We start from the raw sequence: 23,613 nt of genomic DNA, 5'->3' as shown, positions 1-23,613 counted from the left end.
ATGTCATGGTTAGTGCTGTCCAATGACATCACAGGAAGTGATGTTGTATGGTCATTGACCCTGATGACATCACCTGATGTGATTGACTGGTGTAAAAAACATACAGAAGCTTACATTTATAAAAATACCAAACCGGTACTAAAGTAGACATAAAACGTTTGCAGATACCAAAAATATTTAATTAGGGTTCTGCCTTGATAGGCCCTGTAGGGTGTCATGTTATGGCAGGAGTAGAACCAACAAAACCAACATATGTCAGTGGCACTGACTTGAATATGCCACTACTGCCTTATATGTTCATTCACTGTCAATTTATAGCAGTTCTAGTAATCATATGCCAAGTAAAGCCCCACATTCACAGGTGCTGCCATGCTACAGTATGGCTAATTTAGCCTCTGTTGTAGAATACCATCCCATGTCTGTTATAGCCTTAGAGGTACAGTCAAAATATGTAAGTTACAGCTTTAGAAATCTAGTTCCTTGTTTCATATGCCAAGTGCATCTTCAAATGTTTAGCAATGCCATGAACTTTCAGTTACTACCTCACACACATGAAACTGGATAAAGTCAGAGGATTAGGCATCTGATCCCAAACCTGCACACTGAATAGATTGACAAAACACCATATCATTCTTTTGACCACAGAAATACTTTCATTATAATGTCAGGTTTGTAGAGGCAATAGCCAATATATTTTAATCCAAATGTTCCATGACTCATCAAGCATTTCGATCCGCACATGGATCATCATCAGGAGGACCGAGAGGCTTACCCCATGGTGTTGTGCTTATATATGAAGCTGACCATATATATACCATTGACCATACATGTCTGAGCTATATGGTCATTGGCATATATGGCTGAGTAGACCTTGCTAGGATTCAAACTTGTTACCTGTAGAACACAGATAGATCCCATTAGTGAACACTGAACCCACTGAGCAATCGTACCGGCTATTCCTCCTTAAATGTGCATACCACAGCCTTCGGCAATGGATGGGCTCTGGAGGTTACAATCCTTAATGACATACTACTTATTATTGCAGTGCTTATAAGCAGGAGGAACATGTTATTGTGCACTAGTAAACCTAATAAGAGCAGTGCCATATTTCGATTAAAAAAAGGACTCGGGGGACAGGAGAGGTTTGTGGCTAAAGTCTCATTTAAATTGCACAATTGATTAAACAGTACAATGTGTCATGGCAGGATAGCTCAGCGAGTTAAAACATCAATTCTGACACATGGCAGCCTGCACTTTCCAAGTTCATATTTCAGCAGGGCTGAATCATCCCTTCATCCTTCTGGAGATGATAGGTGATGTAGTATTACATTTCTTAGTAATAACACCAATTTCTACAACACTTTGAAACAGGAGGAATAGGGAATCAGACATAAAGCATTATACATAAACATATGATATGTCTACTATTAGTTGGATACAGGAACATTTTCTCCTTAGAAACATAAAATAACTGATTTGACTCCAAATAAGAAGCTCTGCATGTGGGACATCCACTTTGCCTGGTCTATATAGATTAGATTGAATTCCATTTTATTTGCACTTTTATGACAGCAATATTCAAAATAATAAAACACATGTCAACTATGTTCAGTGCAAAATAAAGCAATTGCAATATTCAAAATAATAAAACACTTTTCACATACGGTCTATGCAATATACATTCTAATAAAATACCCACTGTGGTCATTGTGCACTCAGCATGGTTAATCTCTGACGCCAAGCCCATAAGGTAAAACCTGGCACTGATTTTTTGTGATGTCACAATCAAAGTCCCTCAGGAGAAGGGACATAGCTGTATTCCCATTCTCTGAGAGACCTTCCTTCCATAAATGTCATTCAATACTTCTTCACCTTAAAGAATCAGAGTCTGGGCATGTGTGGAGGAAATATTGCACGTGTTCATGCTCCTCACACACTTTGCACTATTCCTTTTCTTCAAATAATTCACCAGACCAAGGGTATCTGCTCCAGCCAAAGCAAAGGGTTGTCTGATCACAGGATTGGACACATTTGAAAGATAGGGTTGGTGAGTTCCCCTTATTACAATGATGTCAGCCCAACCTATGTGACCCGGAAACACCAGATCCTCTTCTTCATTCCTTCGTTTCCTCATCAATTGGGTGTGTTTTAACCTGTTGATCAACATATATGTGTCAGTAGTAGTATGACATATGTCCTACACCCAGTATAGTAAGATCTTTTGCCAGCTGGTTGTTGTATGCAGCCACACAGTCTTGGGTGAAACCTTCTCTCCAGGCCCAGTCCAGAGCTCATTGTTCTGGGATGTAACAACTTTTACTGCATACTTTGCGGGTGAGTCCATCACTCGCCTTTGTTGACCTATATAGACAAACAGGTATTTACAGCTACACCTTTGCAAATAAAGCACGTGCAAAGTCAAACTTCACAGGATGAATTCCAAAAATAAAGAGGGCTCTAAGGATCTGCTTTATTTTCTGTTTCACTCTGCCTCTTCCCTCCAAGGGGTGGCAGAGGCAGTGCCAGAGGTCACAGGGAAGTCACCAGTGGTCACAACTGCTACGCCTGGCGACCCCAAAATGATGTTCACGGCCACCCTCCCACTTGTAATCCAATTGTAATGAAAATACACAACTGCAGACTGTTTTCCTGTGTGGGAACTAGGGTAACCACAGTGCACTCTGGAAAATCTTTGTATCAGAATTGTTTCTCCCTGTTGGCAGAAGAAAGCGACAGCTGTATGTGAAATCCTGAGCATGACCAAACACGCATAGGCCTCAGTCTGTGTTTGGCCTGTGGGAGAGTGTGCACCCGAATTTTTCTTTCATTATTATCCAAAATGATCACTTGATTCTTCAGTGCATGGGGAACTGTGCCCATCATTTGGTATATCAAACATGGGTGCAACCATGCAATTGGAACAACAGTCAACTCACTGTACTAAGATGTATGAATTACAAGCTCTTCCGCTAAATTAAAGAAGCAGAGTTTGCACTTCAGAGTTTATTTTAAGGAGAATAAGGGGACTCGAACTGTAAAACACAGCTGTTCCTCGCATGTTTTTAAATGTTGCCAGCTTTAGGACGTCAATTTACAGCTTTCATTCGCAGGTTTAAATCAAGTAGGTCTTCAGTCAAGTTATCAGTGTCGTTTGCGTGCCAAATTTTAAAGTAAAGCACATTATGATTCAATAAAAGGTAAACAAAATCTGCGCTGAGGATCTACATTGAGGTTCAGACAAGGAAGAATGTAAGGTTTTCAAAGGATGGCAGCCCACAATGCATCTGGATGTTATGTCTCTGTGGCTTCATATGCACACTGAAGCAAAGGAGGGACAGACCCATTTCCCCAGCAGAGCCAACATGAAGCTGGCCTAATTTACTTCGCAATCCAACTACTGAAGGGATTGCCCTACTGGCGTTGGCTAGGCCAAATATTGACCAATAAACAACATGGGGGTGCCAGCGAAAAGAATACATGTATTTATTATTATTTTAATTATTTTCTCCGAGCCTCATATAGAGTGTTGTGCAGTAACTGCTCATTCCCTTTGTTAACCGGTGTGCAAGTGGGCACTTCTGTTTAGATTAAATCAAAGTGTTCTCATTGGCTTTAAATTAGCCTTGTCAGACAATTTTTACAACACTAAATTAATGTTTTAAACAAAATGTTCAAATCCGATTTCATATATAATAATGTTTTTTTTACTATAAACTTGTGCATATATTTTCATACCATTTCAAATATAAGAACCATATAAAAACTCCATTCTGAAGCAGAGCAGAGCAGAGTAGGAGTCGAGTAGGAGTAGTCCTGCAGTCCACCCTGAGCTACTGGAGTAGTGTGTCTACAGTGTCTATTGCTTTCATTGTGGGCGGAGCAAATAGACAAAAACTCCATTCTGAAGCGGAGCAGAGCGGAGCGGAGTAGGAGTCGAGTAGGAGCAGTCCTGCAGTCCACCCTGAGCTACTGGAGTAGTGTGTCTACAGTGTCTATTGCTTTCATTGTGGGCGGAGCAAATAGACAAAAACTCCATTCTGAAGCAGAGCGGAGCGGAGTAGGAGTCGAGTAGGAGCAGTCCTGCAGTCATGCGTGTCAGGCATGAAGGAATGGGCTCCATAACTTCGGCGGAAGACGAGGAAGACACAAGAAAATTGCGCAGTTTCCGCCCGCGTTTGGGTTCAGAGACCTTGACTGTTAAAACAGTCTCGGTTCAAGCTATGGTTCACCTTCCATATGGTTCCCGCGAACCAACATCTCGCCTGAGTGGTTTGCTAGATCAGGAGCCGGAGACAGGCTCCCAGGACGGTTATAAACAAAGGCTTAAAAAGAAAAAGAAGTAACATCAACACAGAAGCTATGGGGAAGGTGCGGAGAAAGCGAGACACCAGCAACACTCGGGCGAAGCCTAAAACAACGCTGAAGCCCGTCACAAAAAAAGCCTTGAAATTAGTGAAAATCAGAGGCATCGTTAAAAAAGGTGAGCAATCACAACACTTGCATAAATCTGTCCACATGCAACACAATGAGGATCAACACCAACTTGCATCACTGCAGCCCCAAATTCCCTCAGAACTCTTACCTCTGCTGGTCCCTTGTGGCCCCGCTCCTCCCCTCCCAGGTCTGGCTGTTGTTCCCGGGCCGCCTGCCTTGAGACTGGCGCGGGTGGGTGAACGGGAGGGAGAGGGACTGAGTGGTGCTGACCGGGACATTGTTAAGAGGGAGGGGCGGGATGGCGTGGCGCGGCCCCCCTCGGTCCCGATCTGTATGGAGAGCGTGGCCCGGACGCCGTGCGGGGCATGGGGAGAGCAGGCGTCTATTGCCATAAGGAGGGGGATGCCGCTGACCGAGGTGTCGAGCGGAGGGGGAGCAACGCTGGTGACGGACCAGGAAGTCGGAGGCTCGCCGGCTTCGGAGGCACCGCCCCCCCACATTAATCAGCAATGTGCTGGTCAAACAGTCTCGGTTCAAGCTATGGTTCACCTTCCATATGGTTCCCGCGAACCAACATCTCGCCTGAGTGGTTTGCTAGATCAGGAGCCGGAGACAGGCTTATAAACAAAGGCTTAAAAAGAAAAAGAAGTAACATCAACACAGAAGCTATGGGGAAGGTGCGGAGAAAGCGAGACACCAGCAACACTCGGGCGAAGCCTAAAACAACGCTGAAGCCCGTCACAAAAAAAGCCTTGAAATTAGTGAAAATCAGAGGAGAGTGCCAAAGTGACAACTTAGTCAAGGCCCAAAATGCAAGCTTGATAGAAGGGAATTACCTAAAAAAGTATTTCCAGAAAAAACCTCACAGACCGCAATCAGATGAACTCTCGGACGTCGAAATTTTGCAGGCAGTCAAGGACTTTTGGCCGCTAGCCAAACAGGGACGACTGGCTGAGCCGGCATACCAGTCTGTCCGTTCTTTCCCGGAAGAGTCCTTAGAGGTAATAGAAGAAGGGGAAAATGAGGGCCTCATAGGTTCAAAGGACACACACTTGTCATTAAGAGAAATCCAAATCCCCACACCAAGCACTCCCCTATGCATATCCATCGAAGATCAAACTTCTGCAAAAAAGGTTACCCCTGACCAAACCGAGACAGAGTCAGTGGTTTTGGGGAAAATATCCAATGAGCCTGAGGTATCTCGGGAAAAACCCTCTCCAGCTGCCCTCACTAAGGATCGAACTGGGGAGGAAAATGGAACAAGTGGCCCACGTCCTTTACCTTTGTCAGAGCCAGCGTTTTTGGGGAAGGTTTCTAATGAGCCTAGAGCCGCAGCAGATAAACCCTCATTAGTGGGCCACATTGAAGACCGACTTGGCGAGAAAAATGGATCTATTGGCCTAACTATTCCGCCTTTGACAAGGCTAGAATTAGATAAGGAGCTGCTCATTTTAGAGAGACAAAGTGGCCGTCTAACCACAGTAACTCCTTCAGCAGCGCAGTTGGATACTTCGATTGACAAGGAAAACGGATCGACGGGAAGATCCACTTCCCTTTTGACAAGGCCCGAGTCTGATAAAGTACCTTCAACCCCAGGGAGATCAAGAGAGCCCTCACCTTTAGAAATTTTTCAGCAAAAACTTCAAAAGCATGGCACAGTGTCCATAAACTTACCATCGATTGGATTACCAAACATCAAAGAAAATCCATGCTTGTAAGAATCCCCAGACATTCGATAGGGTCTGTGGGGTGCACAATGAACAATCAACCTATGAGAAAGTCTAGGATTCAAGACTTACAAGACAAAGCAAGACCCATCAACTCATCAAATCTTTCACCCTTAGAAACACCAACGAAGAAAGGGGACATGTTCTCTACAATGTCGGCGATGATAATAGCTTTAAATCCATTCATGAAGCAATACGAAACAATAAGTGAAAACTTGAAATATCACACAAATATTCAAGCAACAATGATTAATAAATTGACATTAGGGGTGTCACGGTATTAGTTTTATGACGGTACAATAACCTTCTTGCCAAATGACGGTATATCATGGTTATCGCGGTATAGCAGGTGGAGTTAACTAATCTTAACAAATATTTTCTAAAAGGTCATAAATTGTCAGGTTTATCATCACAAACAAAACCAGGCACCCCGGGTCAGAATTGGGCTTTTCAACATACTTTCCACTGAAATGCCACCCCTTGCTTCCACCAAACAGAAACACACGTGTGGAGAGGAGGTGGGGGGGGGCGGGCAGCCCTGCTGCGACTGGCAAAGCAAACTGAATAGCTTTTCTTAAGTGGTCCTTTAGGCTTTTACCTCCCCCACTGGCTACTGGTGAAGATGAACATGTTGCCATCTTGATAACCTGCATGCCACAGATCATTGGAGCCTGATGGTAGTATACGCTTGTGCGCATACACACACACACACACACACACGCACTCGCTCTTTACGTTACAGCCTTTAGTTTACTTGCGGGCCAAAAGGTGTTCAGTAATGACGGACATGTTACCCTTTGGTATGGCAGCAGGGAATACCCACAAAGATGAGTAAATTTCGCAGTGTGACTTATTATATGTAAATTCAATGATAGAACCAGGGAAAGCCCCCATTGTCATATGTTTAGAAAACATTATCCATTATAAATATATAAACCCCAAAGCCGCCAACCCAAAGTAAACCCTTTTCCTTCTTGGCACTGTATTTATTCTTCCTATTGCTAACATATTGATTTATGTATGTATCAAACATATTGATTTTGTGTCAGGCAAGTGTGGTTTATGGAATGGCATTAAAAACTGCTCCAACTGAAACTACTTGGCAGACGGCACATCCAACGGTGCAAGACCAAGACTGCGCAGCACTTGCTTACTGCAACCTTTCCAAATCAGATTGAAAAGCACACTTAACGGTATGAACGGTATACCGGTATAAACAATGACGGTTATTATTGTTCAATTAGGTGGTTCACGGTATCTTTAACGGTATACCGTAATACCATTACATCCCTAATTGACATACCTGGAAGCTCACATCATGCCGGAGAGAAACTAGAGGCTGAAGTGCTTCTGGGAAAGGTAATTATAAACTCCTCTTTGGTTTCTGTTCCACCTACTTGCTTGAACATGGAAAAAATCGACCAGCATGCAAACTGAACTAAGAATTGACCTGACAGAAGAAAACTACAACGTTGGGCCAAAAAGTTCTACTAACCATGGGCCGTGTATTAGCAATGTAATAGATCACATCACACTAGAGCCAGTAACCACTAAAACAGGCGACATCATATTGGAAAGAGGAGCTTCTGGAAAAGGTGATCAAAACACTACAGAAAAACAAACAGCAACAAAGAAAAACAACATAAGCGCCCTTCAACCGACAAACAAAGAAACTTTACTGGCTCCAGTGTTTAAAAAAGCCCTCATGTCGAAGGTTGTCGTGCCCAGTACCAACACAAAAGACCTCATTCTGGTCCTGGCTGAGAAGGAAGAGATTGTACCCCCTAATGCAAGTACTGGGGTCACTCACGGAGCAGTGGGATACCCAAAGTCGATAATAGACTTTCTGGCTGATAAAGAAATGATGAATTTAAGCCAGCACATGATAGATGAAAAAAGAGAAGAGAATTCTCCTTCATCCACTGGAAAACACTCACATAAGACAAAAGATCTAGTAAAAAAGGTAAAAATGGGTAATCCCTTAACCTTGGAGGAGCAACGTAAGTCGAAGTCCAAACCGACAGGATGGACTCATGAGCCTACAATAAGTTCAACTGGTACTCAAGAAAAGAGTCAAAAAAACACACATTTGAGTGAAACTAAGAGGAAGTCCGGGGAGACTTACCATAAGGAACATACACCGAAAAGGCAAAAAATTGGCTCATCTAATAATGACACGTCATTGTACAAAACAATACCTGGAAAAAAGAGCTATAAGAAGTACTTGAGCAGCGCTTCTACATCAATAAAAATGACTACCATCATAATAAGGAGACGGACCCTGCAAAGAAGAGATTGGTGCTCAAACTAGAACAAATTCCAGGAAATGAAGACGACGTGACATTGAATCGAGGCTCTGTATTAAGACTATTTTCCTTCATTCCAAAGCTTGGAGGCATCAAATCGGAGAAGCTGCTGATTGTTGATCCAAGTCAGATCCACCGAAAAGCCATTTCTCATCTATACCTATCCTCTAAAAAGATACACGACCTTCTAATAGAAGAGACCAAGTCCCTATTACGAATGGGCTACGACATCACTGAATCGTCAAGATCGATAGCCCCGAGGTCAAAGACCAGGTGTGACAAGGCATTCAAACCTGAAGAAAGGGAGTTTAACATGGGGCACCGTTCAAGCCGATCTGAAAGAAAGCCATCTCTAGAAGGAGATGAACAAGAAGAAGAGAAACAGTACGAATAAGATAGAAAAAAAGCCACATACCGGGGGAAGGCCACGGATCATTACTTGGCTCAACCTAAAGAAGGGAAAGGAAAAACTCTGACGGCAAACAACCAAGAGATTGATGATTACAAAAGTGCCAGAAGCACGAGTGATAAAAAAATGGCCATCACGATAACAAGAACCATAGAGAAACCAGCAGCACAGATCAGTTTCAGAGACGAAAACATCTCATAGCATATGGGCATGGCTACCAAAAGCCCTCCAGAGGGAGGCTAAGAGATAGCAATGCAATGCTAAAAACGATGCGAGCGACAACTACAGTGAAGAGGCGAAACATCGACCACTTTTTCGAATAGGCTCATGGAGCACCAGAGGGCACTCCCACCTGACTGCACAGGGAGCCATACAACTGGCTGACTATGACATATTATGTCTCCAAGAAACATGGCTCACACAAGTACCAACATTAGATGGCTAGGCAATAGCTTTTTCTCCGGCCAAGAAAGGACCGATGGGTCGACCATCTTCTGGTCTCCTAATAGCCTGCAGGCAGGGCTGCGGATGCGCCTTGGAAGAAATCCTGGTTTGCAACACTTCTTTATTACTGGTTAAGGCTACATGGTCAGATGCCATCTCGAACAAAAACAAGGGAAAGGCACCAGTCATCATTATAGCAAATACCTACTGGAATCCAGCATCATTGACTGACTCGGTCTATTTGGAAATGGTGGAAAGTGCAATTGATGAAGCAATAGGAGACCATCTGGCACCCTACTTTATGATCTGTGGGGATCTAAATGCCATCTGTACGGAGGCCTCTAATCCATCAATTTCCCATGAGTCGGAAAGGTCTAGACGAGGATTGGCTTGGCTCAAACTGATGAAGTCAAGAGAGATGTACAACGTAGACAGCGTGTTTCCTGACCCTCTTCGGCCTCCGACCTGGAAACGCGATGCTCAGATGGCCACCATAGACCACATATTCGCATCGGCTTCCCTATTATCGGTCTTGACGACATTTGAGTGAGACATAGTGATCACAACCTTCTTTGTGCTACCTGGCCCAGGAAAAGGGCTGAAGCAAAAATGGAATAGCTTTCGCTAGGAGTTAACACGCAGCGTACAAGACTGAAATTATCGGCAGCAGCGATCTGTGACCTTAAGTCAAAATACCATCTGCAGTCACATGGGACACCTGAAAAACAGATTGACTACCTGCCTTTGTTAACTACTTACAGCCACCAAATGGGAAAAGGCGCCCCTAAAAAAGTGCATATCCACAGATACGATACAAAACTGGTGGAAAAAAAAAAGAAAATGCAAAGATTAAAACGGCAAGCAATCAAAATAGGAACACCAGTGACACTAAAAGTAGCGAAAGAGAGCCAACGCCAATACAAAACTTGGGTCCATCATCACAGAACAAATCTGTATCAACAAGACGCTGAAAACATCATAAAAGCAATAACATCTAACAACAGCCGAGAGTTTTGGTCTCTCTTAAACTCGGCCTCCTCTCAATCTGAACCAGCATTTATCTCTAACATCGGAGAAAGTACTTGGGTGAATCTTTTCCTGAGCTTATTTGAGAAGACACAAACTACGTTAAGGCCATCGAACGAAGTGGATACAACAGATTGGACCTGCTTAGACGATGAAAAAGAAATAACAAGAATGATAATGTAATTGAAAAACTCGAGAGCTCCTGGCCCAGACGGCATAACAAATATAGACCTTAAGGCTTTTCCATCAGAATGGGCCAGACTCTTGAGTGAAATTTTCAGAAGATGCGCAAAATTAAAATCAATCCCGCCAGCTTGGAAATCTTATAATGTAGTACCAGTCTATAAGAAGGGGGATAAAGCAGACCCGAGAAGTTACAGGCCAATAACCCTATTGGATTGTATAGGGAAGGTCTTTGGCTCGTTGCTACTGGAGGAATTTAACTTATGGGCAAAAACTGCGCCATGCAGAGACCACCTCCAAACAGGATTTTAAAAAAACTTGGGCAGCACGGCCAACATTCTGCTACTAAGTGCTCAAAAGAGCAGAGTACTTGACGGAGGCCCACGCATTTTTGTAATCTTCATTGATCTTACTCAGGCCTTTGACCGCATAGATCGAGCTCTTTTGTGGGCTAAACTTGAAGACTGGGCCTGTCCACAAGCGATTTTGGATCCTATAAAGGCCCTGTACACTGATACCAGCATGAAAGTGAAGTTAGACCAGCAAGGGCTATTCTCCAAATCCATTCCAACAGCCAGAGGAGTTAAACAAGGGTGCCCTCTGGCCCCTGCGCTGTTTTTGGCTTTTTTGGGCGATTTACAGGCAGTAAATTCAGCAGTTCGATGTTTTCCCCCCCAAATTGGGGAGGGACCACATACATAGATTGTTATATGCTGAAGATCTAATATTAATGGATCATACACCTATTGGGCTGCAACGTCAGCTAAGCGGCCTTGAGGAGTACATGAGGATAAATAATCTGGACATAAACGAAAAAAAGACCAAATTTATGATTTTTTCGGCCAAAATCAGAAGATCTGAAAAGGTTACACTCCACCTAGCAAAAGAACCAATTGAAAAGGTGACTGAATTCAGATATCTAGGCGTAATCCTGGACAGTTCGAGTTCTGAAAACGCAATGCAGACTCATTTACAATTGAAAACAAAAAAACTGATTGCTCAAGGGAAGTCCATTAATAGGAAATTTGGCAAATTTTCGTTGTTACCAGTCCTTGAGTTTTACAAGAAAAAGGTCGTCCTTTATTCTGGAGATCAATATTAGGACTTCCAAACTCTACATCGGTGGCAGTGATTAGACAAGAACTAAGCCTGCTGTCTTTGGGAGGCATAGTAAAAATCAATTCTCTGATGCTATTCAGGAAATGCAAAATGTCAGAAGATCACTCAATATACAACCTGATATTGAAAGAAGCAGAGAAAGGCACCAACAAAACATTAACTGCCTGGTTCTCTTCGAATCAAGATACTTTAGCATCAGTTGAAAGTGATGAGGAAACCTTGTTCGCAAATCCAACTAAAATCCAGAAAAAATTGAAAGAACTAGACTGGATCAGAACAAGAGAAATAGCATCAAATAACAAATTGACTCAACACTTGCCTCCCAACACAAGGAGATTCAATGAAGTACAACCTTATATTAAAAAGTTTCCGTCAAGACGGGCTCGTGATTTGCTTATGAGAGCACGACTGAACCTCTTATTAACAAATTAAATCCTGGCTATTAGAGGTAATTCACCAACAAAAAAATGCCGTTTCTGTACTGACCAAGCTGCAATATAGACAATTCGGCATTTGATCCTGGAATGCTCGGGCACTCAAGGCCTAAGAGCGCAGTACTTACCAGATATTATGAGTGACTTTGTATTAAGTGACCAAGACATGGGCTAAACTAATAGGCGGGGACAGAACAAGCTGGCAATTGGCAACTTCTAACATCTTGAATTATATAAATACGGCTCTACTTTCACAGGACCCGCCTAGTTAGTTAGCACGCTAGCAAAACTGTCTACAGACGTTGAACTTTGCACCGCTTCTTGACATGATTAGCATTTTTTTTCTTTTTTCGAGAATTTGCTTTCATGTGATTCTTTTTGTAAAAAATCTTTTTGATTAAACACAAATAAAAAAAAAATATAAGAACCAAACTTGTGTTCACAACCTAGAATGGAAATTTAAAATGAAATGTGAAGTACAGTTAGTTGAGAACAGAATAAGTAATTGCCATTTCCCCATGTGATTGTAATGCAACAAAACAAATAGCACTATTCTTTGCAGTTTTGCAACACAATAAGGCACCTATGTCCACTGTGGTTGCTCATGAGCTTGTTTCATGAGCCTAAACATGTAATACAAAAGGAAACATCTGTCTAAGCCAATATATTCTCCCTAAGTGACCCTTTTCTCACGTTTGTTTGAGCATTAGAATTTGTGAAACAGATAATATATTGGCTTACACAGATGTTTCCTTTTGTATTTAGGCTCATGAAACAAGCTCATGAACAACCACAATGGACATCGATGCCTTATGAACTTCAGAAAGTATTGCAGTGCATTTGTTTTGTTGCAAAACTACAGAGAATATTGCAGACTATTTGTTTTGTTGTATTGCAAGTCACATGGGTAAATGGCAATTCTCTATTATGTTTAAAACAAACTCTTTTTCATATTTCATTTAAAATTTAATTGGTACGAAAATATGTGTACAAGTTCATAGTAAATAACCCATTCTTACCTATCAAATCTCAGTTGAATTGTATTTTTTTGTTTTTTATTTAGTTTTGTAATAATTGTCTCACAAGGCAAATTTTAAGCGAATGATACAACATTTTTAATCTAAACATTAGTACTCACTCGTCCACCGGTTAACAAAGGGCTGGAGCAGCTACAGTACAGCACTCTATGTGCGTCTCGGAGTAAATAATTAAAATAATAATACATAAATGGATTCTGTCGCTGGCACCCCCATGTTGTTTATTGGTCCAATTTACTTCAAAGACATTACTTCGAATTTCTTTGAATTTTGTATGAATAGTGGGTATAAAGGGGGTGAGCAGGTGTTTGGGGCGTGGGTGGTAGTGAAAGGGAAGGGGAGGTTATGGGGGGGCGCACCCCACAAAACGACATTGCAATAAGAATTCAAAGTAATGCCTTTGAAGTAATTTACGTTGCAGTACTTTATTTGGGCAAAGAACATGGAACCGGGGCAGAACATCCCTTGATCAACAGCGATGACAGAATCCGGCATGCCATACAGGCATTAGAGATCGCACGATGACCACTACTCAAACGGTAAATTCGAATTGTACACGATTTTAGACAAACGAAATGCCCCCTTTGATGCTCAGAAAATTGACAGAAGCAGTTAAGTTCACAATGCGTGCTGAACAGAGCTTCCCTTCCATCACTCCGTTTGGCTGCCTTTCTCCTGTTGGTCGGCTGAACGTTTAATCGCCACGACTAATTCATTTGGCTTTGTGGATTGTGGGCATCTGCCCACGTTGACTCAAGGCTAAACCACGAAGGAAAATACATGGCAAACTCGAATCAGAACTGCCTCTTTGTTCCTCATTAAAACTCCTACATTTCGTTTTCTAGAAATGATAGAATGTTGTGCTCTGTAAAAATATTTTAGCATAGCAATCCTGATGAAAATGTCCCGTATTGTGCTATTTTGTAGCAGCTGTGTCTGTGTTTCTCGCATATTAAGTGATAAAGGTCTTCACAAAGTCAAGGCATTAAAGGGATGCTTTAAACCCGGAGACAAAACAGGGATTCATATTTATTTGGCTTGTTATATTTCAAGCTTTTTAATTTAAAACGCAGAATAAAGTCGCCAACATTTTCATTTTTACCAGCACAGTCAAGGTTGGTATTGGGATTGCAAATGCCCAACCTTGATATGTATCATGCGGCTCTTTTTATGCAGAGTGCAGCATGATACATCCTTTTCCCTTTTTCATAGATTATAGTCTTACCACTAATGCTTACACCTTGTGGAAAAATACAAGACCCCTTTTTAGGGTGTATCTCCACATCCAGAGTGCACTTAGAGGGTTGAATACACACATATGTCATCTCCCAGAACACTATGAGGAAAAATGAAAATACAGGTCACCTGTTGGCGCATCATCAGATCTAGGCCATCGTATCTCTCCAAGCGTCAGTCTTCCAACAGCACCTGACCTGACCTAACCATGGGTTCATTCTAATGGAGGAATAGATGGCAATAGTACTAAGCTACGGTTGAAAGTAGCCAGCCCAAATGGTGAGTACCGCAACCCTGTACAGCGCTCCGCTGCTCTTGATCTAGGTCAGCACTTTAAACAATAAAATAAAAAGAATATGAAATATTGCAAAAGCCTCCAGCAAAGACCTGAGGACCTTCTCTTTCTTCCATACATGAAAAAAAGGAAAAGATGAGTTTGTGAAACACTGGCGTTCATAACTTGAACCAGAAAACACCCAATCAAGGAGCCTTCACACCTTAGATAGTACAGTACACCTTGTTTCAAGAAAGATTTTTCTTATTGCTTATAAAAATAAAAATAGACTGGATTCGATACATTAGGACCAGGACACCTAATATGATTTCTACAAAGCACCAAATATCTGACAATATATATATTACACAGGTCGCGGTAGCAGCCGTGTAGTTTTGGTTAAGTTGCTAAACTCATAGGAAGACTACTTTTTCAGCGGCTTATAACTTGGCTCCCCCTCGAGGAATCCTCACCAAACTGATTGACCTGCTCAAATTTTCTCTGCAAGTTTGGTGAGGTTTCGTGCGGGGGGGGGCAAAGTTATAGAGGTGTCCCAAAATTATTATTTTTTCCATAGACTGAATAGGGAACAACTTTGCACACAGCTACAGACCGAACAGCTGAACACATTTTCACGAAATTTGCGGCAGAAGCAGTGGCTTGGTCAGAAAGCATGCTTTTGTGTGTTTGGTGAAAATCCCACCAGAGCTTTTGTTGCAAAGAACTGAAATGTACGTCTCCACAGACCCATTTCCCTGTTCGCCCCGGGGACAGATGTGTCATTGGCTTGCAGTACGTCTTATCTAAAAGGTCCATTAAAAGTCCTGGAAGTAAAGGGGCTGAAAAGAGTTCACATTCTGAGAGTTGCATTTAAGAGAAAAAAGGAGAAAAACTGATTATTTTCTAATTTTTCCATTAAGTAAGTTGCAAGCAGTCTTAAGGTGGGTCTTGCTCGTTTCCTAGAATTACTGATTTTATGATAAAAGGCGTGTAGACATGAGCTAAAGCTGCGCTGCGTCATTGGAATCACTGAAACCCCACCTTACTCTACTGTAAGGCTGCAAAACAAATTTGTTTTGTTCCATCTCTGCATAGATTTTTCAGTCAGTCCAATAAAAGGTATCACCATTTGCATCTTGTGAGAGAGGTAAAGAGGAAAGTAAGTGAACAAAATCATTAGCAGAGAGGGACCAGGTGATAGATATTGGATAGGGAGGTGTGAGCAAGGCTTGGAGGATAGATGAAAGTTTGTGGGGGGATTGCGAATATTGATCAATTTAAAAAGTTGGACCTGATCAAGCACACCACCATTTTTGTTGTATAATGGCACACCTCTGTGGCTTGTTCAGTGCTCTGTGGAACACATGCACACAATTGTTTATCCAGCAAAATACCTAGGGCATCATTAAAGCTTTGCCGGTAAACGGTAAAAGGGCCAGTAATACCTTTTACCAGAACTTTTACCGGAGCAACAAAGTATGAGTTTTCTGGAACACACCTGCCGGAATCAGCATCACTGATAACACTCCATCCATAATTACCGGCACTGGTAACACTGGCATTGGAAATACAGGTAATGCTGGAAACCTGTCCTGGAAATACTGACACAATGGAATCACTGGCAAAGTGCAAGTATAGATATGCTGGTAATACCAGCACGTCTCCTCTCAGGGCATGAGTGTCAGAGGTGCCTCCGTCCCTCCTCCTGTGGCAGCAGATTCCCCCCTATGGGTGGCCAGGATGTTCCTGACCCTCAGCCCCACAATTGTGACCTCACCAGCCACCTCCTGACAGATGCCCGTCTTCCTCCTCTGGCTGGTCCTGTGATTCCCAGCGCCAAAGAGGGCCTCTGCGTGCATAACCACATTGTGAGCAATGGCAGCCAGCTCAGGGTCTACAAACTTGAGCTTGTGAAGCTGGACCTCAGAGACTCTTGATTTCCCACTTCACTCTCAGATAGGGTGGATGGCAGCAGGAAGTGGTGGACGTAAAGTGGATTGAGTTTTTAAAATGGCCGCTGGTGAGATTCCCGTTCCTGGGATGATGATTTTTCTGATGCTGGTAATTCTGGCACCAATAATTTCTGCGCTGGAAATAACAGCACTGGTAATTCTGGCAGTGTGGGTGCCGGTATCAGTATTTCAGGCACATTTCTGCCAGAAACATCGGCACTTTGATGTCTATGCCGGTAACTCTGGCGCAGCTGTATGACCGTTTCCGGCAGGGTGGTGCGCGTGCTTTCCGGCAGGGGGGTGCATGTGCCTGCAGACCTAGAATGTGCCGGAAATTCCGGTGGTCGGTAATATGGGCACGCCAGAATTACCAGCATTGGTCAGGAAAGTTGTAATGACCCCCATAATCCATTGACTGCACCAAACAGGTGGCATGGGCACTCATAAAATAACATCTTTGTGTTAATCAGTTTGAATAGAACGTGAGCAAGCCATTGTAGCATAGTCTGTGCTGTACAAGGACGTTGGACAGTCACAGCAAGGGGACCACCTCAATCTTGGGGTTAGACTCAACCTATTCTGTGATGTGGCTATGGTTTCTATTATGCCGTATGCGGCTCCTGCAGGGGAAAATCCTTCGTGATGAATGACCCGTGACCCAAAATCATCAGTGGTGTCAGAGGCTTGAATGGGCACTGCTGGTTGGATTCGATGTATTTTAAAAGTGCATATACTTTTGCTTAAGCATTTGTTTTTCTGCAGCCTTTTTAAATTAATTGTAATAAATAATATTGCATAATTAATTGCTACTTTCTTTCCTGGCAGTTACCAGTGATTGTTATGTAGCCACCTGTTTCTGTTATTTTACTGTCGACCCTCTGTCACAGAAAATATAAAATCAGCACACATGTAGTATTCTTGGTTGAATAAAGCCGTGTGCGTGTTACTTAACGACTCTGGTAATTAGTCATTACCTGTAATCTGATATAACTGTTTCAATATGGATTTACAGCAATTATTTCATGGTGTCAATCCATATCCCTAATTACTAGGTACAGTAATTATACTGACTTTATCTAATGACTCATCCTCCGACAAGTTGCAAATTAGGTAGAGCAAGAAGTGCATATATAAAATGCATATCTTTGAGACATATCTCTTCCTTTCAATGTTTGCTAGGGATAACGTGAAGAGCCTGTTCCTGTCCAGATCCAAATTTCCTCTCATCTGTCGCTCAGTGGCTGGTCTGGAAGGAAACTCCCAGCATGCTTTGCAGAGGATAGGCTGTGTGCGGAAGACATTCACCAGCAGCTTTGCAGCTGTGAACAGAAGATCAGTGTGTGCTCAAATAAAACTGCAAATGGTGAGTTCCTTCATTCCTGTTCCTCCCTCCAGAGGCCTATGTAAAATGATGATATAGTTTTGTGAATGTAAGACTCTTCAATGTTGCATGTGTCCTTTCCCTCGTCAGCAACTCAGGACAGGACTGGTAGGTGTCTCTCAATGGTGAAGGGCTGAGAGGTTTGGCTGCCCAATACTGAGCTCCACCTTTCATCCGGGCCCTGCTTGTCTTCTTTGTAGCTGCGAAGGGGAGTGTGATAGGATGGGTTGGGCTGGGCTACCACTCCCATTTTCCATCCTTTGTCGAAGCACTGAGAAGAAGACCGGGGGTTAACAAGTAACAGTTTACCTTCACATTTGTCCACCTTACCCTTCCAGCACCCATGTCCAAACAGTAGGCTTCTTTACGGAAAAGTGGGTGGCCAGGCCCTCTCTCCTGGGAAGTGGCAAATAATGTCTATTCTCTAAATGAAAAAAGAAATTGCGCCCATTTTCACATAATCAGCTATTGCTGTTGAATTGTGCTCCACCGATTATGCATTTTTATAAAGAAAGCATTCGCACTTAAAAGGGACCCCTGATAAAACTGAAAGGTGATTCACTGACTGATGCTGAACTCCTCTGAGAATTGAGTACTTTTACTTTCAGCCTCCGATCCCTCACTACTTTTGCCGTCTCATCTTTCATTTCTTTCTGATCACCTCACCCAATCCCTAGGGATACCAAACTAGGGATACTTTTTGATTGGAAAATCAAACTTGAACAATTCTTTAGATTCACTATGACCTCTTTCTGGTTCATCCTTCTGAACATGGACAAAATCTACCCCAACACTACTATCAGACCTGAATCTCTACCCACGGCTTAAGCAGATTGCATTACTACTCAGCTCTCCTTATGGGCCTCAACCTTCATTAACGTTTTCTCTGCTTTGCAAAGTACTAACATTTGTGACCTGCACCCCTTTAAACTCCCACACTCCTCAACTAGCACTTCACCCTACATCCGTGCAGGTTGTGGCTCTGTGCAAAACCACTTCCTTCTCAGATTCTTACCGCTGGCTTATAAATCCATTAATACGTACCCCCTTCATCTGCCTTACTTTATCACCCAGTAATCCCCTCTTTGCCTTCTCAATGCCAAATCTTCTTTAACCTCTCCCCCACCTTACCCAGCATCTGGTACTTCCCACTTCTGCTTGTTCACCAGTCTGACTGCTGGAACCCAAATACATTCCCACTAAAACAGCCTTCCGGGCCAACCAACATAGAAAGGAGTTAATAAGAAGCTATCCCTGATGCATGAATGGCTCTCAAACCCTCCTCCTTGTTACTCCCAGACACTTTCCCTTTCCTTAGATGCAGCTAACACACATAGGGCCACATTACGACCCTGGCGGTACGGGGTAAACAGCGCCGTAAAAGGTGCCGGTGCCGTTTACCCCGTACCACCTCATTACGAGGTCCCCTCGCGGGACCCAGGAAGCAACGCCGGGTCAAACCAGCCGTGCTTACTGGGTCCCGTGAGGGGAAGAGGGAGCAAACAACGGGCCAACTCGTAATGGTCCGTTGTTTGCTCCCTCTCCCATTCCCATTCAGCCCTATGGGGCCTGAAATGGGAATGGGGAAGGACCGGGTCCGGGTCCTTGGAGGGAGGAATTACCGGGCCTTCCGAACTCAGAATGGCCCGGTTATTCCTCATTCTGAGGACCCGGACCCGGATGAGATTTCGGCGGCAGCCATCCCGCCAATAGCGGCATGGCTGCCGCCGAACTCATAATGAGGGCCATAGTGTTATGTTATGTTAATAGATATTTTAAACTATATTGCATTGTCTGGAAAATTACATATTTTGCCCCCTCCAGGGTTATCCATACTTTCCTCTGCAGGGAATGGAAAGGGGAATCAAAGGAAAGGGAGGATGAGGGGGAGTAGAGTTAGATAAACATGACATATTTGTAAAGTCAAGTCAAGAGAGGGGATGTAAGATAGGGATGGAGACTGTGATCGGTATAGCATTGGTCATATCACGGATCAGGAAAGACACTAGAGCATAGAATTCCAAAAACAAGTGCATATCCATTGTTGACCGTTTCTAGTACTTCAAAGCAGTATTGAAATGTGTCAATAAGTGGTTGAAGGATGAGCCCAAGTTGTGCTCCAGAATACCCTTTAAATATGGAGGCTTATTTGTCTGTTAGGTGTTACAGTAATCTGGCTGACACCACTCAAAAAATCTCTTGGTATGCTATACAAATACTGGGGGGCATACAGGAAATAAGCCTTATTAGCTATAATAGTCAGTGAGACCATTTTTCTTCTTGCCCTAATAACTGGCAGACGTGTGTGAGTGATTGATTTCAAGCGCCTAAATTGGGAAAAGCATGCAAGAGACACTAGCCCCTAGAAGAAAAAAAAAACCTTCTATCGTGTTGTAAAAAAAAAAAATGTCAATGTTCTATAACCAATTAAGAACGTGTAGGCTGGGCTGTACCAAAAGCTAAGAAGATGTAGTGTCAAAGTGAGGGGTCAGTTTCCTTGTAACTCCATTCAGCAGGTGAGTCCATTGAAAAGTGTCTGAATTCTGCACGTCAAGGCTGGTTCTTCTCCTGGTGTAGGGTTCCCTGGTTCTGATTTGCGAAGTCCACTCTGTAAATGTTTAGTGGGTTGACATTATCATGGCTAGTTGTTCATTGTACTGATTCGGCTGAAGCAGAGTACTCTTGGCGCCACATTTACTGTAACAGTTGAACTGCCTCACATCATTATTTTATGATTATTTTAAATATTTTCTGCACCGCAGCTCAGATTTCCTTAATGTGTTGCCCTGCTTGAGTTCAGGACTTTTCTTTTAATTTACACATTGCTACTTTATTTTCATGTGTAGTTACGAAAGCTGTGTACACCTCCTATAAGACATATAACAAGCAATGTTCTCATATTGTGTTTGAACAATAACCATTATACAGTTGTCCCAATTTCATTAGCTTCATTAGACATTGGTGCATTTATCCTATCATATATGATTGCCAGCTACAGTTTAATTCAAGACTTTCCCATGATCACTTTTTGGTGTATTTTGTAAGTCTCCCGAAGTGCTAGGGAAGCTTTCTAGACATGGGTTCCTTGCACACACTTGCTCAGGAATCAAGCTGCAGCTCACTGATGATACCAGGCAAGCCCAGAAGACGTCTACAGTTGCGTGTATTCCCAGACATGGAGGAGGTGGCATACAAGTTCTGGCAGGACCAAGACTCTTTTGCACATGGCTGGTCACCAGCAGAGAAAACGAATGGAAGATTCAAATTGCATTGCTGGTGGTTATGATTACTCAAACCTTTCAGTGCACCACTTTGTGCTGTCTATTGTTGGAGGGTGACTTCATGTTTTAAGGAGAGACACACCTCGCTGCCATTGGAAAGACTCCCTTTGAGTGGAACCTGCCATGTGTGGTGGTCATGTCCCGGTTAGGACTATGGCAATGCACTTTTAGCAAAAACATGTTGGATGCATTCACCTACTGCTCTTTCTATTCCTTTTATTAAATGGCAATGCAACTTCAACGGTAGGGTCTGGGTATCAAAACTACAGAATGTGTATAATACTACAAATTGACAAAGCTTAACTGAGACTAGATATGCTAATGAGTCCAGTCATTTATTCTACTGACAGTGAGAGATGGTGTTTGTTTAACTGGTGGAAAATAAATATACAAGTAAATAAGCGACAGTTAATTAATCAAACATGCCCTACCAGTTACTCACTCACCCTCCACCCTGTGGTGTCCTCTTGTATCAGTTACTCCTTGTTGCTCGACTGAACACAGCATGCTCATGGGTCTTCCATGTCATAACCCCTCCAATAATTAACACACATGCTATCAATTTGTTTTTGCAACCAAGCAATCACAGATGTATTCACTCTTCTAGCATTGTGACCTTGAGCGCAAGCTCTGGGTGCACCCCCTTCACTCTTAATCTTACCTCCATGACATTAATATTATCTCAACCATAAACCTACCTTAAGGTCCTGACCTAAATGTTCATGGTCAAATAGGGCCTTCGAGGGTTTGAAATATGGAAATTCATAACAAACACTGGCACCGAAAGCTCCACTCTTCCAAGCCACCACCAAATCTACTCCCTTAAAAAGGTCCTTCACTGTTGTTTGGGACTGAAACATGTTGGGAAAGCGATACGCAATCAATATTGTGACAGATTGTACAGTAAGGATGAAATTACACTTTCAATATTGTCTCTGTAAATGTGATTTATGGTGTACATTATTGTTTGTAATAGAGTTGATGTGATTCTCAAATGTTTTCTATACATTTTCACATTATTTCATGCAGAGGCATGGCATGAATATGTGGCAAGTGTATGAACTGGGAACCAATCAACTTCATGAACTCTCAGGTGCTCATTTCCTATTTAAATGTAAATTGCTCATGGGCAACAGCTTACCTTTGGACTTATGAGCAATTGTCATCATTTGAAATATAGAGTAGCAGCCTCTTTACGCTTCTCTAGTTGCATTCTGCAGTCCAAATAAACTAAAAGCCACCTGCCATGTACGTGTGGCAGGCACCATTAACAATGATTTCCTATGGAAACCGCCTGTTCTTTGCTGCTGCAAAAAGCAGGCGGTTTCCATTAGAAATCATTTCCATGGGAAATCATTGGTTTCGTGGCAGCATGAAAATCTCATGCTGGCATGAAACGAAGTTGATTTTCAGAATAAACTATAAAGGTTGTGTAACCTTAACTCCACCTCGTTATCACATACCTTCATAGCAACATGTATGTCAATATGATCAGATGATGAGAAAAAGTGCAATGCAATCATTTCAGTTGAGCCAAAGTATAGATCCCCCCACTTCTCATTCTCATTATATAAAATGGGCACCCTGCACACATTTTACGCGAGGTTGTATTTACCCTGCACAATTGCATTTCAAAATGTGTGCATGCTACATTTGTTGGCACCTTAGTGAAAGGGAGGTTGGTACAGAGCAATGCCACACAAGAGGGAATCATATTTCATTGAATCACCATCGGATAGAACACTGAAAACAGCAAAGGTTGGCTTCCAGGGCCACTCTGGGGCATGTCCTGTGAGAGACTAGAGCTAAAGATTGCACCCGGGCTTTGTGTTACCTGACCACCCGCTTAAATTGTGCAGCTAACATGACAGTGTTAATGTCATGCTGACACCCTTAGCTAAAGCAAGCTGCACAGCAGCATAACAAGTTATATGTGCTCTCTCAATGCAATCTAAGTACGGTCAGGAGCAACATTGTAGCCTATAATGTGGTGCAGGGCCTCTTGCTGCAACTGACGAAGCTGGTGTGTACTGTACCCGATGCATCCTGTAGGTTTTGTTACGGGGAAGTCCTGGCGTAAGTTAGTACGTCCTCATATTATATTATGTGTGCCTGCCCTCCTGATTTCATGATTTGACATATGCATTTAACAGTTATTCTTGGGATATCTGTGTTGATATCAAGATAGTATACAGTGCATGCACTAAAAATGTGGAGCATGGGTCTATAATGCATGTACACTATGGGTGTAGGCTACTAAGGAAATTACGTTTGAGAGAATGTTTTTTTTTTTAATTTAATTTGTTCAGTTGAAATATCAACTTTTCAAATTATTTATACAAAACAAAAAAAATTACAGTTAAAATCATT

General features: G+C 42.6%; 1 protein-coding gene across 1 annotated transcript in view; it reads left to right on the top strand.

Annotated features, from left to right (window-relative positions):
* The window catches only part of MYO18B (myosin XVIIIB), a 1,784,667-nt gene that overhangs the window by 552,373 nt on the left and 1,208,681 nt on the right, over positions 1 to 23,613 (top strand). Inside the window, exon 19 of the mRNA XM_069620271.1 lies at positions 17,761 to 17,944. Coding sequence (XP_069476372.1) covers positions 17,761 to 17,944 — 184 coding nt within the window. The remainder of the gene's footprint in view (positions 1 to 17,760; positions 17,945 to 23,613) is intronic.

This window comes from Ambystoma mexicanum, chromosome 10 (genome assembly GCF_040938575.1).
Source record: "Ambystoma mexicanum isolate Mex_15411 chromosome 10, UKY_AmexF1_1, whole genome shotgun sequence".
Classification (NCBI taxonomy): domain Eukaryota; kingdom Metazoa; phylum Chordata; class Amphibia; order Caudata; family Ambystomatidae; genus Ambystoma; species Ambystoma mexicanum.
The sequence above is the reverse complement of the archived record's forward strand: the minus strand, read 5'-3'. Positions and strand labels throughout refer to the sequence as shown.